The sequence below is a fragment of the Protopterus annectens genome, chromosome 3.part0, assembly GCF_019279795.1.
Source record: "Protopterus annectens isolate FY-2018-M chromosome 3.part0, PAN1.0, whole genome shotgun sequence".
Classification (NCBI taxonomy): domain Eukaryota; kingdom Metazoa; phylum Chordata; order Ceratodontiformes; family Protopteridae; genus Protopterus; species Protopterus annectens.
The window spans coordinates 1,610,328,518-1,610,345,356 of NC_056731.1; the positions used below are offsets into that span (position 1 = coordinate 1,610,328,518).

General features: G+C 37.2%; 1 protein-coding gene across 1 annotated transcript in view; it reads right to left on the reverse strand.

The window, feature by feature from the left end:
• Positions 1-16,839, reverse strand: part of VPS13B (vacuolar protein sorting 13 homolog B) — a 5,424,989-nt gene that overhangs the window by 1,073,776 nt on the left and 4,334,374 nt on the right. The window contains exon 37 of the mRNA XM_044065647.1: positions 5,765-5,967. Within this exon, the coding sequence (XP_043921582.1) occupies positions 5,765-5,967 (203 nt within the window). The remainder of the gene's footprint in view (positions 1-5,764; positions 5,968-16,839) is intronic.

A 16,839-nucleotide genomic window follows, 5' to 3' on the forward strand; every position in this document is an offset into this window, starting at 1 on the left:
TATATTTACATATGTATCAATATGCAAGCTTTCTATTATGTATAACCTGAAGCAGTAACTGCAGAAAAGCAGACATTAGATTTTTACATAAAACATGCAAATTCAGGCCAGCTGCAGTCGCAATGATAGTGAGTTTGTCACCACTGACTTCCCAGTTGAAACACTTGGCTTTTAACTGCAAACAAACTTTGATTGCAAGAAAATATTGCTGCTTAATTAAGGCCTGACCATGGAATATGGAAAATCTTGTGGATCTCACAAGAGTTTAACTGCTTCACAGCTACAGATGAAGGAACACAAGAATATGAACCTAACCACAGCAGGGAGTGGTTTACAGTTTTGCATATGCCTGTACATAATTTATTGTGTAACTAGAACAGTTTAAAGAAGGAATTATTCCTGTAGGCTTGAAGTTTTCCACTGCGCAATGTCATCCTGCTCTCGGAGCATATATCAGGAAACAAAAAATAGCTTTTTGAAATGTCCTTGATCATCAACAAGTCAAAATCTGAAGCAGCCCAATGGAACTGCTTACCAATGCTATGTAAAGGGTTTACGTTGTAATTCTTGGTTTTGACAGTATTGTATATTGAATAAATAAGAAGTTATTATCCTCTACAACAGTTGTTGGGATCTTGGGGTACTATTTAACTGGCATGTAGGTTATAGCTACTGTTATAGCTTGACTGACTTGGGTATTAGTATTCTGATTGTTCAAAAGAACATACTGCATAAAGTCCAAGCAAACATCTCTTTTATTAACTTGAACAGCTATAAGGACCATTCTTCTTAAACTGACCAAGATACCACATGTTCCCCAACCCATTGCCAAGGAAGGCATCTGTAACCAACAGAGGGGAAGGAAGAAACAATATCCATCAGCTGATGTCCACAACAAGAATGGGGTCATTGGAATCTCCTGAGCTAAAGTAAGCCTCCACATGTTGGTCCCAAAGACCACAGGGAAATGCTGAAACTCTGTAATGTAAAGTCTAGCAATTGTCACCACCATAATTCCAAGTAAGCCACAAAAATCTAACCCCCCATGACGGCTCATGCAAAGTATAAGAGATCCTTGCTAAGACCAAGGATACCAAGATCCACCCTGAAGCCGGGCTTAGGGATGATATTCACCAGTGGCAGCTATATGAGCAGCTACATAGCCTGAATAAGCTCAGTCTGAAAAAGATACATGGAGCTCCTGTGTGGTTAATTACCTAAGAAGGGCAAAGGTGGTTTTAGGTTCTATGCCTGTGAAATGGCAGGCAGGAGCAGAAAACATTACAATACATTACACTTTAAAAATGAAAAATGTTCAATGGGACTTAGAATGTCACTTCGCTATGGGGAAGGAACAACAACTTGTGTGGGGAACTGAAAAATATCAGCTAGATATAAGCTTATTTTCCACCTACAAGCAACAATGGTTATGAAACCAGACCTCTTGACCATAGGTGGTCTCTTTTGATGTACTTTGGGAGGTCCTGGTCACAAATGAGGATACTCAGAAGCCCCTGGTTACATGCTCTGCAAATGGAGTTTGTGCCAAGGACGGGAGGGGGCCATCTCGATGTGATTTAAGAGTAGCAGAAAGGGAAATTCTTTTCTCTACATACACACCTAACAGCTATTCTTGGAAACCACAGAATTAGTGCTTAATAGTGGGAGACTTCATTGCTTACATGGGGAATGCAGGGGAGTGACTAGCAATTTAGCTAAGCGAATTAAGGCAATGACCTGCTAAACAAGCTTCCTCCTGAAGTCACATATCTGATTCCCTTGGTCTCTATTTACCTTCTGTGTAACTCTAAGAAAGTCACTTAACCACACACTGTTCCCAGGTCACATCTGAAAAGGTACTCATGCTTAGCATGTTTCCCAGTTAACAAATAAATGTCTTTCCTGAGCTGAACCCAGATGGTGAATGTTACTATTTGTGTTATCAATAAGTGCATTATACTTCAAAACAAACCTGCTCATAAAGGTATATGGTACTACAGTACCTTGGGACAATGTTCAATAAGCAGCTCTAGTCATGTCATCAGTGCTGAGGCCATATGTTACAGGCATTTGGGTCAAAAGAGAAGTTATTATGTCAAGTGATCATCATTTTATGGTAAGCTGAGATAGATGGCTAGAAAGACTGGTGGACAGATCTAGAAACACAAATATGTAGTGTCTGTATCCTAGGAATGCCCAACAGATATTTATGTCCAGGAAGATTTCCATCAACCATCTCTGGAACAACTTCTCCTAGTTAATAAGGAAGAGCAGGGATGTGAAGGCCAAGTGTCTGTTTAGCTCTTCAGCAGTTGAGGGAGCAGCAAAGCACTGTGGTCAAAAAGTGGTTAACTCCTGTCAATGTAGTATGGTGGACATAGCTGAAGGAAGCTGTTACATTTCAGAAAGAGAACTTTCATACAGTGGGTGACTTCAGCTTTAACCAAGAAGTGCCTACAAAACAGCAAGGCTGTGCTGAACACTCAAGTGTGGAAGGAGCTTGGCGAAGATATGGAGAATGACTTTCAGGGTTTCTGGTAAAAAATCCAGAGCCTTGAGGTTATAGAGAACAGGATATCACCTAATGTGTTCTCTGCAGGAATGAGGAAATGATGACTTTGGCTGGGGTCGCAGTTGAGGAGTGTCTGTGATGTAATCAAGCTGAACTGAAGCATGGAAGCTTAAGTAAATGTTTACCTAATATTATCATTACCATGCCCTTGTCCTCCCTCAGCAGAGGCAATGTAGAACTCCTATGGCATGCACAATGTTTTTCACAGAACATTTTTTGATGACAGGTTTAATCGATAAAATATCTCAATTTTATGAATCGTAAAAAACAAGTTTTATGTAATTCACTTATTATTCTGTTTGCAGTTACAAATTTTCTTCATATGTAGAGCTTTATTTTCTGGTTTATTTTGAAAACATGCCACTGGAACTGTGGGATGCATCTGGCAATCAAAATGAAATGAAGTAGATTATTAGTGCAACTTTCTGGCTATCAAATAAAACAAGACCCATGAACTACATACAGTCTGCAGAGAATCTGCCATGAGAAGCCAGTAATAAAACACAGCAAACTACAATGCAGCACATCCACATAATTTAGGAAAACAAATTATTCTGACAACATAATCTACACAGTCTAGCTAAGAAACTGTAAGGAGAAAATACAGCTCCCACTTTGTCTGCCTCCCCTTCTGAGCTTGTTTCATATTACCTAAACCTCCTTTAATTACTCCGAAGACTACCAGTCCCTAACAATCACATGCAATATATGCACTGACTATCTGCGTTGTCATCGCTGCCTCCTCTCCAAAATATCTCCCTCCTCGATTAAACCTCTTTTTCATCACTGTAGTGTTTCCCATGTAAAACATCTTCCACTGTTCATCATCTTGCTACCCTAGCACCAGAACTCCCATCTTTCTAAACACGGTTTGCAATCCAGACATAGCTACCATTACCCTAGTGCAGTCTTCATGACTGGTCACAAGCTTAAAGTAAAAAAAAAAAAAAACACAAAAGCCTTAATTCTTCTGATCCTTGGGTATAACGCAGTGCTATCATAGCTATCTAGGGGTTTATTTAATTACTATTGATCTTAACCTGTTCAAAGATCTACCGAAAGTGACAGCATGCAAACACAGCAATCATCTACTGCTTGCTTTTCATTGCTTACTGAATTTTATCTCCAACTTCATTGACTAATTTCTACCATTCCCAACAAATAATTCTTATGTCCCATATTTTTTCATTGGAAATTTCTGCCACACATCCACCCCTCTTCTGTTAGAAAAGCATATCCTACATCACCCCATACTGCATCTCTTTACAGATCCATGTTATAAATCCTCACTCCTTAATGTTTCCTTTTACTGAAGGTATTATTCTGTATTTTGTTTATCCGGGCAGAAAATTAAAATTTTATTATGCATTTGTTGTTGGTATTCTCCTCCAGGATCTCAATGTTTCTGATCCAGTGATTAACGTATCCTTTCTGCTGCCCTCCTTTGATAGGAATCACCTTATGTATGTGTTAATAGAAATATGTGTTCTAGATGACAAAAGGCCAAATAAGACAACACAAAAATTTCACTTCAACAGCACTACTGTTTACTTTCTTTCTTTTTTTTTTTGATAACAGCTCTTACAACAGGCTAAACCAACTACTGCCTCTTCAGTTCCAGCGTGTTTTCCACTCTGTTGACCAAATGCATCCTCTTCTTTTCAGAGAATAATCATTCCCAAGTTCCTGTACACCAGGTACATAACTTTGCATACTGAAACAAAGGTGCTACATTCTACATCATTCCACCTGTTAATCCAATGCTCTTCTTTTTTTATCCATTTTCAGGCAGTGTCCATCGGTTTGCAGTTCTGTTATCTACAGACAAATTTTATCCTTCTAGTTCTACAACAATGTCCTCCAACTCCCACTTCTACTCCTACTCTTATGCTCTTCCAAAAACCTCTCATTTCATTAGATTTCAGTAGTGACCCCCCCCCCCCCTTTATTACAGGACTCTTCCTCCTTTTGCTTGTTCCTGTCAGCTCATCAGATCTGCTTGCTAAAAAGCACACTAGTCATTTCTACCCATCGTCCATGTCACAAGCCTGACTTTACGACTCACCACATACAACCACAGCAACACACAGGAGGTTTGCTTTTACTATTGTTACCATGTGTTAAAATTATACATAAGTGCACCTAATCACCCTTCATGAAGTCTTAGCTTCTGTTTGCCTCCCCCGTTGTGGCTTAACCTTAAAGATCAGATGTCTTCACATCAGGTCACTGATGTGCATGAAGTGGCATGTGAGGTATGTGGAAGGACAGGTCTAGAAGTAAATCTGTAAGTGTGAAGATATTTCATTAACCAAGCTCTCTGTAAAAACAACAGCTAATACTATGTTACTGCATTACCTTTTGTTTAGTGCATTTTTTTTTCAAGCCACAGTTGTTGTATCTTTCGGCTTTTCCCGGTTAGGGGTCGCCACAGCAGAACTACGGTCCGCAAATGATTGGCAGTAGATTTTTAAGTACCGAGTTGCCAGCCCTTACGCACAACTTTCAACGAAGGTACGCCCATTCACGCATGTCTCCACACAGAAGACGCCTCAGTAATAACATTAAATGTGTTCCACTGTCTATCTCTAACCAATTCAAGGTTACAGCTGGAAAGAGATTCTGATTATGCATGTTTCAACTGCTCAAACAATTCTTGAGACTGCAGTACGAATTGACTTGCCATATAGGTGACCTGAGTCTGACAATACATTAATCTACAACAATCAATATCCCACATAAAACACTAAATGTTTGTTTATGCATGTATGCATATACACACACATACATAGAAACATATATAGATGCACACATATTTTAGGACCTATAGACTACAAATGTCTCACATATTACTACAGCACTGTTTTTATATATATTTTAAACAAATGCCTGCATTAATCAATGCTGCTATATATATGGACTTACAGAAAAAACTCCACGATCAATGCTTCAATGCAGGTTTATATAATTCTGATACCAGGATTTGTCACTTCCTAACCAGATTTCAAAATTGAGCTACTTGAATGTAATGTAAATGGTTCCACATCTGAGCTTATCAGACACACTCAAATTACATATACATTATCTCTTTCTCCACATGATTTACAGCCCCGGAAAAGAAAGTTTTGGTTTAAATAAGGAAAGAGTCAAAAAATGCAAAATGTCCAAGAATTAAGTACTACCCACACAAACCTGGATAAGACCGCCTTTCAAATCCACCAACACTTTGGGGGAAAAGTGTTGAGAGCCATGGTTGCCACTGTGTCTGCACCACTTAGCTTCAGTGTTTGCTGTACAACAAAATGGTCCTACCAAAGCTCTGGTTCTGTTTTTCAGATTTGTCTTAAGTAGTAAATTATTTGCCTCAATTACCAACGCGATCATCTGAACTGTATCTAAAAAAAAACAAAACGGAGAGAATAATGTTAGGCAAACAGTGCTGTTTGGTCCTGATGCCTCACACTTTACCAGGTAAATAAACTGGCATCTTTAATTAGCATTTAATTAGTAGACTATACTAGAAAAGAACATTTGTTTCAAGCAGGTCATTATGAAATACAAAAACACAACTTAAAGACTGCCTTAGCCTGAAGTTACTGCTGCTTTCAGTGTAACCAAAACAGCATAATGAAAAAAAGTCACAGGGAAGCTCAGTTTCTATGATAAAGATCCTTTCTGAGGTTTAATCACGTGAAAAATTACATGTCACTAGGAAAATTGAAAAAGTAACAACAAGCATTTTGTATTTTTATTCATGTACACTTTAGGTTGCTACCTTTTTAAATATCTACAGTGGGAAATTCCTTAGTGAAATGTGGCACTTTTTGAAGGATAGTCCACTACTCCCTATACATTAACTTATTTTACTACTGAAGCTAAGATGTTGCTACAAACCTGGGATTATTTTTCATGATAGCTTACTGTTAAGATCTCTCCCTCACAGCTTGTAGGATCCAAAATTCAGTCCAAACCTTCAGTGTCTTGAGTGTGTGGAGTTTGCATGTTCTTCCTATATTTGTGTGGATTTTCTCTACTTACTCTGGTTTCCTTCCAGTTCCCATAAACATTCTTCTTGAATGGCTACATCTACATATATATATATATATATATATATATATATATATATATATATATATATATAGATATATGTATATGTATATATATATATATATATATATATATATATATATATATATACATATATATATATATGTTTCTGTGTATATATATATATATATATATATATATATATATATATACATATATATATATATATATATATATATATATACACATGTATATATATATATATATATATATATATATATATATATATATATATATTGTGTGTGTGTGTGCGCACGTGTATCTTTCCAGCTATAGACTTGTCATCCTATTCTGTGCCGTCTAAAATACTACAAAAATGAGTCTACCACAACTTTTGCAGTACATTAACTTCTTCTAATAACCTCCTCTCCAAAACCCAGCCTGATTTTAGACCTCGCATCATACTATCACGCTTCTCTTCAACATTATTCATCAACACAGGAATGACCACAACCTAGTATTTTCTTTCACTATTCTTAAACTTATCAAAGCATTTGATACTGTATCCCATCAACGCCTTCTTACTTAACTTTCTTTTCTCAGTCTCACCCAGCCCTCTATCTCGTGCTTCCATAGCTATCTGACTGACAGACAGCAACAGTCAAAAGGAAAACTCTTTCCTCCTTCCTATCTGTCACTGTCTGCACCATACAAGGATCAATATTAGGCAAACTCTTATTCAACATTTTTGTAAACAAACTGCATACTTCCACCCCACAACTCTAGCATAGTTCAATACGGAGAGAAGTCAACCCTTGTATATGCAGCCACATCCTTACCAACACTTCAGGACATCATCTAAAATTCTTTCACTGCTATTGAGACTTGGCTAAAAGATGCAAACCTACTTTTAAATAAAATTATAAAAACATATTGTCTTCAGTTCTGAGCAATACCAGAATGAAACACAACCTTTCAAAATAACCTCATCCAACACCAGCAAAATTTAAACAATAACTAAAATAAATCTTCTGGGCATTCTAACTAACAATAGCCTTAAATTTGATCAAAACATATTGTAAGCCATAAAAAATACAGCAGAAACTAGGCTGTCTCTACAAAGCCAAACATTACCTGACAAAAGATGCAAAATAAACATTAGTACCTACTTACCTTCTTCCATCCCTAATATATGCCTCACCTATTCTTACAAACCTAAATGCTACAACTCTCTGCCCATTACAATAAAGTACAGTAAAGAGTCAATTATCTGAACTAATTGGGACCAAGGGTAGTTCGGATAATCAAACATACATTCAGCTGGATAAAAAACTTTTAAAATCTTGTTTCTTCTGCACTCAGGGAATACACTTTTCAACCATTCAGCAAGTCCAGTGGACAATAAAAATATTTTTCAAACACAAGCAGGCTACACTTTCAAAAAACATGCACAAGCTAATAAGTATAATGTTTACACATTGAGGCAATGATTTTTCCTAACCAAAAACCTTGGAAGGCTGGGTTCGGATAACTGACATTTCGGATAATCGACTCCTTACTGCAGCCAAATTTGCTGCCAAACTTATATGCAGGACTTATCATTGTAGACCCCTGAAACAAATAAACTGGCTTGAGCTTCCCAACTATTTGACATGCTCACAACTTATTACTGCACAGAATCGTACATACATACCAGAAAAATGCCCAGCATTAAAAGATACAGGCAGAGACCTTTGCTCAACCAATAATCTCCTAGTAATCACAATAAAGTATAACAACACTATATGTGACGCACATTTCCATTACATAACTCGAACACCATGCCAACAAACCTAAAACAGAACATGAAACTTTGCACCTTCAAGACCTTACTAATCCAACATCTAAATCACACATGGCTATGCACATACTCCTCACCTAGGTGACTCTATTTTCCTTTGTCATTTCATACTCCGCTTATACCTTTATAACCTCTAACTCTCTACAGAACAAACCTTTCTACTACTCCTCCACAATTACTTATCTTAATCCCTACTTTACTTTTCAATTTTTTTCTGACTTCCCTACTTTATCTCTTTCAAATACTCTGATCTAGGTTAATATGTACCCTAGTATTCTTACCCCAATGTCCTTAGGTCATCAGCTATACAATGGCATTCTCCCTCTTCTAGCTTTAGCCGCTATCTATCTACGAACTGTTTTAGACTCCTTACCTCAATTTTATTCATTCCTTACATCTACACTGCAACCCTCCTTACCCACATCTTATAAGTCATACCTAATGACTGCTTGTTACATATATTGCACATGAACCGTTTGCACTAGGGATTTAATATCATGTACAATGTCACCACAGAAGAAATACCTGTTTTATCTTTGCATAGTGTCACTAGAGAACAATCACCTGTGTGTATCTAGAAGTCATAAGAACTATTTATGTAATATCTTTCTAAAAAAATGTTTTGTTTTAAATTTCTTAAATGTATTTGCTGCAGTATTTCTTCCATGGCCTCCAATGAAAACAGTCTTTGCCCAGACAGGCTTTCTGGTTGACAAAGACAAATAAGCAAACTGTAGCTGCATTTGTCTAACTTCCGCAGCAGAAGTTACACAAAGATTACAGCAATATAGTTGTTATACTCTGGTCTCCTGGTATAGCATTCACCATGGAAAACCAAGAGGAAATGGTAATCAATAGTTCTCAACCTTCTATCTCAAAAATGTAGAACACTACCTCTCACAATGTGGAACAAATGGCCTAAATGGGGGACACTTTCTATCAACTTCAACTAGGAAGCTCACACTGTGGTTAAAATGTATTATATACTTATGAGAAGTACTTTTGATGAATTATTATGATCTGCAAGTCATATGCTAAAAATTCTTAATGAATGTGTGACAGATACTTTCAATGTGAAACAGAGTGGAGCACAGAATGTTTAGGAACATTCCACATAATTAAGTACTTTTAAGATGTACGATGGCAACAGATTTTAAAAGTTGTACAACTTCTCATCATCACATGAAAAAAGGCAGGCTTGAAGTAGTTAAAAGCTTTAAAAGATGGCGGACCATCACTGATTTAATTAACTTTTGGCCAATCTTTGTGTGACTCTGCCAAGTATGTTATGGCTTTAACAGCTATAAACACTTTCTACTCTACACTTTCTTTTTGCATTAACTATTAGTATTTCAGAGCAGCTGAAGTTCCATATAATGTAAAGAATTTGATACGGTCTCTTTGATCAAAACTAACTAGGTATATGTTCGCAATTGGATATTAATGTTTCAGCTCTCAAACTTCACTTCACTCAGCCATGTCTCAAATACATAGCAAGTTGGTTATGTTCAGAAAACTGATCACAATCCTCAATGTTACTGCCAAGTTTATACGTATGACCCTGTCTATAACCATATTATTTTGGCTCATTTATTGAGTATAACCAGAACACTCCATGTATTCCAATAATGATTTTATAAAGGGCAACTGGTAAATAAACACTGAACCCTCCCCCCAAAGAAAATAATAAAACTACTCTTGCACACAGTTCAAACTGTGTTCTGATTTCCTTAAAAAAAATAAACAGTTCAGAAACAAATCAACATATAGTCATATCTGCTTAATTTGCTTAATAAAATATCTGCCACCCTAAATAAAGCTACATTAACCAGCTCCAATGATACACAGGGATAAAGCTCTGATTATGACTCAAGTGACCTGAGTGTAGTTAGTGATTCAGGCAATGGATGGAAGCTACTGTGGGGATGAAGGAATGACAAGGCATCTCCCTACATCCTCCATGAAGACCAGGGTTTGGAAAGGCTGCTGCACAGGGCAAGCATATGAGACTGAATGGGTGTTGCTGCACAGGGTCTGGAGCTAGGGACAGACCCTGCACTCACAGGTCATTACCCACCTAGCCTATAGACAACAATGCCAGCATTCCAGGGAATAGGGCATTTAGCCTCAAAGCTATCTAGATGCCCTGAGGAGCAGTGGCAGCTCTTGGGTCCATTTATTCACCCTCAAGCCACGTGCTAGCTTAGGGGAGATAGGCAACCCTGGGCTAGTGAGTAATAAGAAATACTACTTAAAGTACTGAAATATATACACATTGGAGAAGTATATGGATTAGGAGGGCCACAGTGCCACAACAGCTCAGAAGAACCCGACATGAAAAAATACCTGCCACAAGAAAAAAGTAATAACTAAAGCCATATTAAGTACTAGATTTACCCCAGAGAAATGTTGTGGAGCACTTACCACATGTACAGCACTGGGAACTCATGTCACGATAAAAATATTATAACTGTGTAAAGTGCTTACTTTAAAAGCAGATGTTCACCTTCATGTCTAACTCTTAGATACCAAATCTCACAAGATAGCAGCTGGCTACATAATCTTGTAAGTGATGGATGCTAAGCTATCAAAACACACTTAAGCAAACAGCTCTCCTAGACTGCTCCTGAAAAGGGAAGCTTGTGCCCTGTGGACTTACCTGGTTAACAAATAAGTAAATAAATAAAAGAATGAATGAATAAATAAAAGTTCTACTCTTCACAAAAGCTAAGCTGTCAGTCATGTGTCCAGCAGGCTGTAAACATTAAGCTGTAGGGGGGATTAGCCAAATAGATTTTAGGAAACAAGACCAGGAGCCACACACATTCCAGGGTTTTACATTACAACAACATCAAATAGCACTTGTACAACAGAAGGCAAGGTATATAAACAGATCAGTCTTTGTTACTTTCTGTTCCTCGGGTAAATATACATAACTATACAGAAAATGTCTTTCTCAGACCATTAGCTGTTCTGTAACAATCTGTTCCAGGTATTTTAACAGTCACAGACTATCTATCTAACTATGTAAAGCTGTATTGCTGATTGACCGAGCTGGTCTACTAGGTCTGTGTCCTATTTTTAAGGGAGACCTGAGGTGGTGCTTGCACTGCCTGGGGGAAATTTGGACAAGACACTGGGAAATTCCACTGCTCTTTTTGGTGGAGGGCATGAAAGGGTTGCTGCTATTGAGGACAGAGTTATTATGACAGCATATGGTAAAAAGAATATAACATCGACTCTTGTTAATGGACAAGTGGATAAAATGCTTGTAAAGTGACAGAATTAGAAATGAGTGAAGGTGCTAATTAGGGAGATATCAAGAGGAGTACTCAGTGCCATAACTTTGTTGACACTGTTTTCTGAGCAATAACTAGGCAGATAGAGGGGAAATATAGTTGGGGGGGGGGGGTCATGGAGCAATAGATGAGTCAGTTTCACCTGTGATGTGTATGTTGGATAGGAAATATCAAGGAAGCATACCTCTCAACTGTCCAGATTTTCACAGAATGTACAGATTTTTGCCTTATATTTTGGTCTGCTTTTCATAAAATGTGTGATTTTCACCAAACTAGTGAAGACTGAAGGCATTAAATAATGAGACATTTGAGTTTCAGACTTCATATCCCTCAGAAAAATGCAAGATAATACAACGCCTGCTAGAAACTTTCTAAGTTAAGACTAAAAATTAAAATATATCACTGTTTTAGGCTTTTCTCCCCCATTATTTTTTACTTCCAATACTATAAAAACACCATGGGCTAGAGGTTGATTGCCTACATTTCTTGTGATAAGAGTTTGAGAGGACTGCAAGGCAGATATAAACAAAGACAGTGTTGGTTCAAAAAGAGTTGCTGTTGTTGGCTTGGACATCTTACGTGATACATGTGAAGGGACTGTAAAGTAGCAGCAGTTATGAGAAAAGTTCAGCAGCAAAACAGAATTTATGCTATTGTGGCTTTATTAAGCCAAGTTTGGGCAGCAAAGACAGCTTACTCTTTTCCAGAAACCTGCTGCAACAATTACATCTAAGAACTACAAGAAAAACCCAGCTAAGCTAGAGTTTAAATTATGTGATACCTTAAACCTCCTGTAATGGTTGTCATGGGATATATGCAAATGATCCCTTGATGCCATGCAGTGTTTCAGCTACATGGCTTCTGAATACTTAACACTTTTTTAGACTTTACAGGTATCTTTAGGCCAATAAAGCCAAACCCCATTAGTTGTGGACATGCATGTTTTTGTCTTTTTATTGGCCTCATCAGTACTGCATAAGTGGATACCATGGAAGAGGCTGGCCCAATTTCCCATTTGCCCCAATGCACTGTCTGGTCAAGTGACTTGTTCAGAGTCAAACCATAGCAAATGGAGGCTAAGACAGTCTAATCATATACTACAGGAAACTGTTCATTAACAACTCATAGCCTTTACCCTCTGTTCTAACTGCCATACAAGAAAAAAAGATATGAGGCATATTTCATTTATTTTGGGTGTTGCGTATAGATGAATATCAATCTACTTCTTTATTAAAAAGATTAATGACAATTAAGTATAAAGTACTTATAAATTTAATTCTTTATTAAGTAGACTAATGAGACTTAGGTATAAGGTACTTTGGAAAATCCATTAATCAAAAATAAAGTTTATGGAGGGTGATATAAAAAAATATTGAAATAAAATTAATTTGTAGAAATTAAATATTAAACAATCTCCATAGGATATGAAGGTATGGCATAAGGCTGTGCTAAATGAATATTATGTGGTAGACCCATGGCAGAGTTTATCAATAAGTGGTAAGAGAACTGTTTAAAACAAATTTTTTTTTTTATTTATTTTAACATTTGTTAACTGGGTTGGTCCAACTGAGCAATTATAGCCCATTTTCAGTGGAGACCCGAGAAGAAAAGCTCCAGTAACAGATGTATAATAAGTAATACAAGAATAAGTATACAGCATGTTAATACAAGAATAAAAAACATAACATGGCTCAGTCAGTACACAAAGGAATAAACATACTATGGTTGAAAGACAATTAACTTACAGAACGTGGAGGAGTTGTTAGGTAATATAAGATAGTTATACATAGTACCAAAAGGTTATGCAGTAACCAGAAAGGAAATTCAGAGGATAGTTAAATATGATTACGATACAGTATTTAAGGGGTGGGAGCAGGATGATCAGGTGGGATCCTGGCATAATTTAAACAGAGTTAAGAATTTTTATGAATGGGTAAATTTTTTGTAGTGTTTGACTTTACGAATTGCAAGTTAAGGCTTTTACGAAGTATAAGTGGGCTGAAAAAAAAGAAAATGCGACATGTTTAGTGGATGAGATAGTAATGTGTATATTTGTAGATTGTACAAACAGTGTAAGGTTTCTGGCATAAAGTCAGAAAATGCGGAAAAAGATATTTTTGAAAAGATGGCAAAGGAAATCACTCTACATGAAAATTATATGGAAAGGTAGGACTGTAAATGTTTTCTGATACATATACATATGTAAATATGTATCAAGATGGTTGATTTTTCTGTTTTATAAATAAGTTGCACACTGATTTTATAATAAAGAACGCTTGCTTGCTCCTTTCAATAAATGCCTTGGGTTCTTTTACATCCACCTAAACTACCATCATCTCATGGCGATGGGACATCAGTTTAAAATCTTATCCAAAGGGCAGGATACTCAGGAATGCAGAACTCCTCAACCTTTGGTGTTGCAACACAGTGTCAGTACAGGAAAATGAATCCAATTACCTGATATGGGAACAGAAATCACACTTTTCTGATCTTCCAGTATCTAAAGTGCCCATTACCTGTTAAGCCACTGAAAATGCATCCAGTAGGAACCACACAGAACACAGAAACCATCAAAGGTACACAGGTCTGCAATATGACAGTCATAACTGCTATGCTATGCCTTCTTCTATGTCACAGTTCTCAATACATACTGGATACAGACAGGGATTCACCATTCTTTAATGTCAAAGTAACACCACACTAATGTCAGCACTCCAAGACAAGATGACAAAACTCCAAACCTATAAAGTTTAACTTAAATCCAGAGCAAATCATGCCAGACAGCATAAAAAACACCACTGGCAAGAGGAAGATTGGAAGGCTGTAGAGATGGAGGAGAGGAACTAATGCTGTTCAGCCATGTTAGAAATCAAGTCAAATACGTAGTTATAGGTGTGCCTCACAAAACTATAATACATTACTTCATTCATTTCTGGACAAAAGTAGTACCTGTTGGGTATCATAACAAGCTATTCATGCATGCTCCATGAAGAGGACCCTCTGACCTTTTCCAAAGAAATGGTGTAATGAAATTGTCTGTAGCGTTAGGCTTGTAGTCCAGCCTGTAACATTTGCAGACTGGAAAAACAGACAATAAGTTGCTACATCTCAGATCTCTCAAAAGCTGCTTTCCCTCAGGAAGAATGGACTCAGACTGATCTTCAGCAGATTTGCTGGTAAAGGTCTTAAAATCCAGCATAATTTACAAGCCAACAAAACCAAGCCCCTTTTATCCATATGGAGTCTTAACATCTCCTGGGCAAACAAGACAAAAAATTGTTCCTATTTAGAAATGTTACCGTTTTTAAACTCTCTCCTGAAACTTGTGGCTAAGGTTAGAACAAGTGACTCTTCTGATTAAGATAATATGTCTGACACCACTATACACACAAAGAACAGATTAGTGGATGCAACTACATAATACTTATGAAAGACTGTGTATGGAGGGGGAAAGTACTGTTGTGCAAGTAAATTTACCATAACAGTGGATGATCAAATAGATTACTGCTGCAGTAGCCTAAGTTGTATAAATTATATCCTGCTAGGGATATGATCACCGGGCCAGTATTAAAAACTTTACAGGATATCCACTATGGGGCTCAAGTAGAGCTGCATAAAATCAGTGTTTAGAACCCAAGAAGGCAGGCTGGGGCCTGAGAAATAAGCAAATGTAAGAAAATTAAAAATGTATATACAAATATGTATCTATATATACACACATACATAAGAATATATCTGTGTAAATGAGTCTACTTTACTTACCCGAACAGCCACATCATCGACTTTCACTTAGCTGAGATGACAGGAACAAAAACACAGAAGACCGACATCCGGAACACTGACTATCCACTCGAGGTAAGAGACCGCTTGGCTATCCTGTTGAACTTTGCCCTTTACCCCCATGGTAGTGCGATCTTGGAGTTGTATATTTTGTTAGCAGGGGCTTTGGGTGGATTTAATTTTGTTTGTTTTTTTTTTGGGGGGGGGGGTGGCCACGATGGCTACTTACCACGAGTGAAAAGTTGGAGGTGTTCCAGATGTCGGTCGTCTGTTTTTTTGTTCCTGTCATCTCGGTGAAGTGAAAGTCAGTGATCTGGATGTTCGGGTAAGTAAAGTAGACTCGTGTAAATACGTATGTGTGTGTGTGTGTGTGTATATATGTATATATATATATATATATATATATATATATATATATATATATATATATATATATATGTGTGTGTGTGTGTATCTACATATAAATAGATAGATATACGTATATATCTGTGTGTGTGTGTGTGTGTGTGTGTGTGTGTGTGTGTGTGTGTGTGTGAATACACATATATACATACATTCACATCCTGGTAAAACACACAACAAAAAATGGGTTGAGGGAGGATATGGCTCCTGCAACAGAGATCTATTTGAAAATCTACTGTTATGGTACGTTTATTTACACAACTGGACCATGTTCATCATTAGATCACTGTTGCTGTAGCCAAAGCCGTATGGATAGATTACTAAATCTTAAAATTATAGGGAGGTGGAAGAAGTTTGAGAAACCAGGAGACCCGGGAGAACAGATCTAACAAAACCTGTTTTGGACCTGGAATAAGAATCAGATTTTTAATATTTTGAAAAAGGATGTACAGTAGACCAACTTGCTCTGCCTCTAGGATACTTCTGGAGTCCATCACTTTACCAAAAAACTACAGAAAAAGCCAAAGCTCTAACAGAGTGATTCCTGATCATGCTTGAAAGTGGCTTGTTGTGGTGAGAATAGCAGAAAGAAATAGCAGGAGACAATCATCTTCAAATTTCCTGCACTAACACTAGTGGTCTTTTTTCACATCTTCATTGAAATAAATAGCTGATCAGCCTTCTGGAAGGATTCTGTTCTCTCCAGGTGGTCTCTGAGCTGCCTGTGGACATCTAGGGTATGCAAAACTCTATGACCACCCCAGTGTAAACCCTGAAATCACTTCAGGCATAAAGGAAAGATTTGCTCTCCAAGACATCCTGTCTTTATGAACAATTAGATGGAGAGACTCAGTATAAGAGCTTGTAACTCAAACACTCTTCTTGCAGAAGCCACAGCA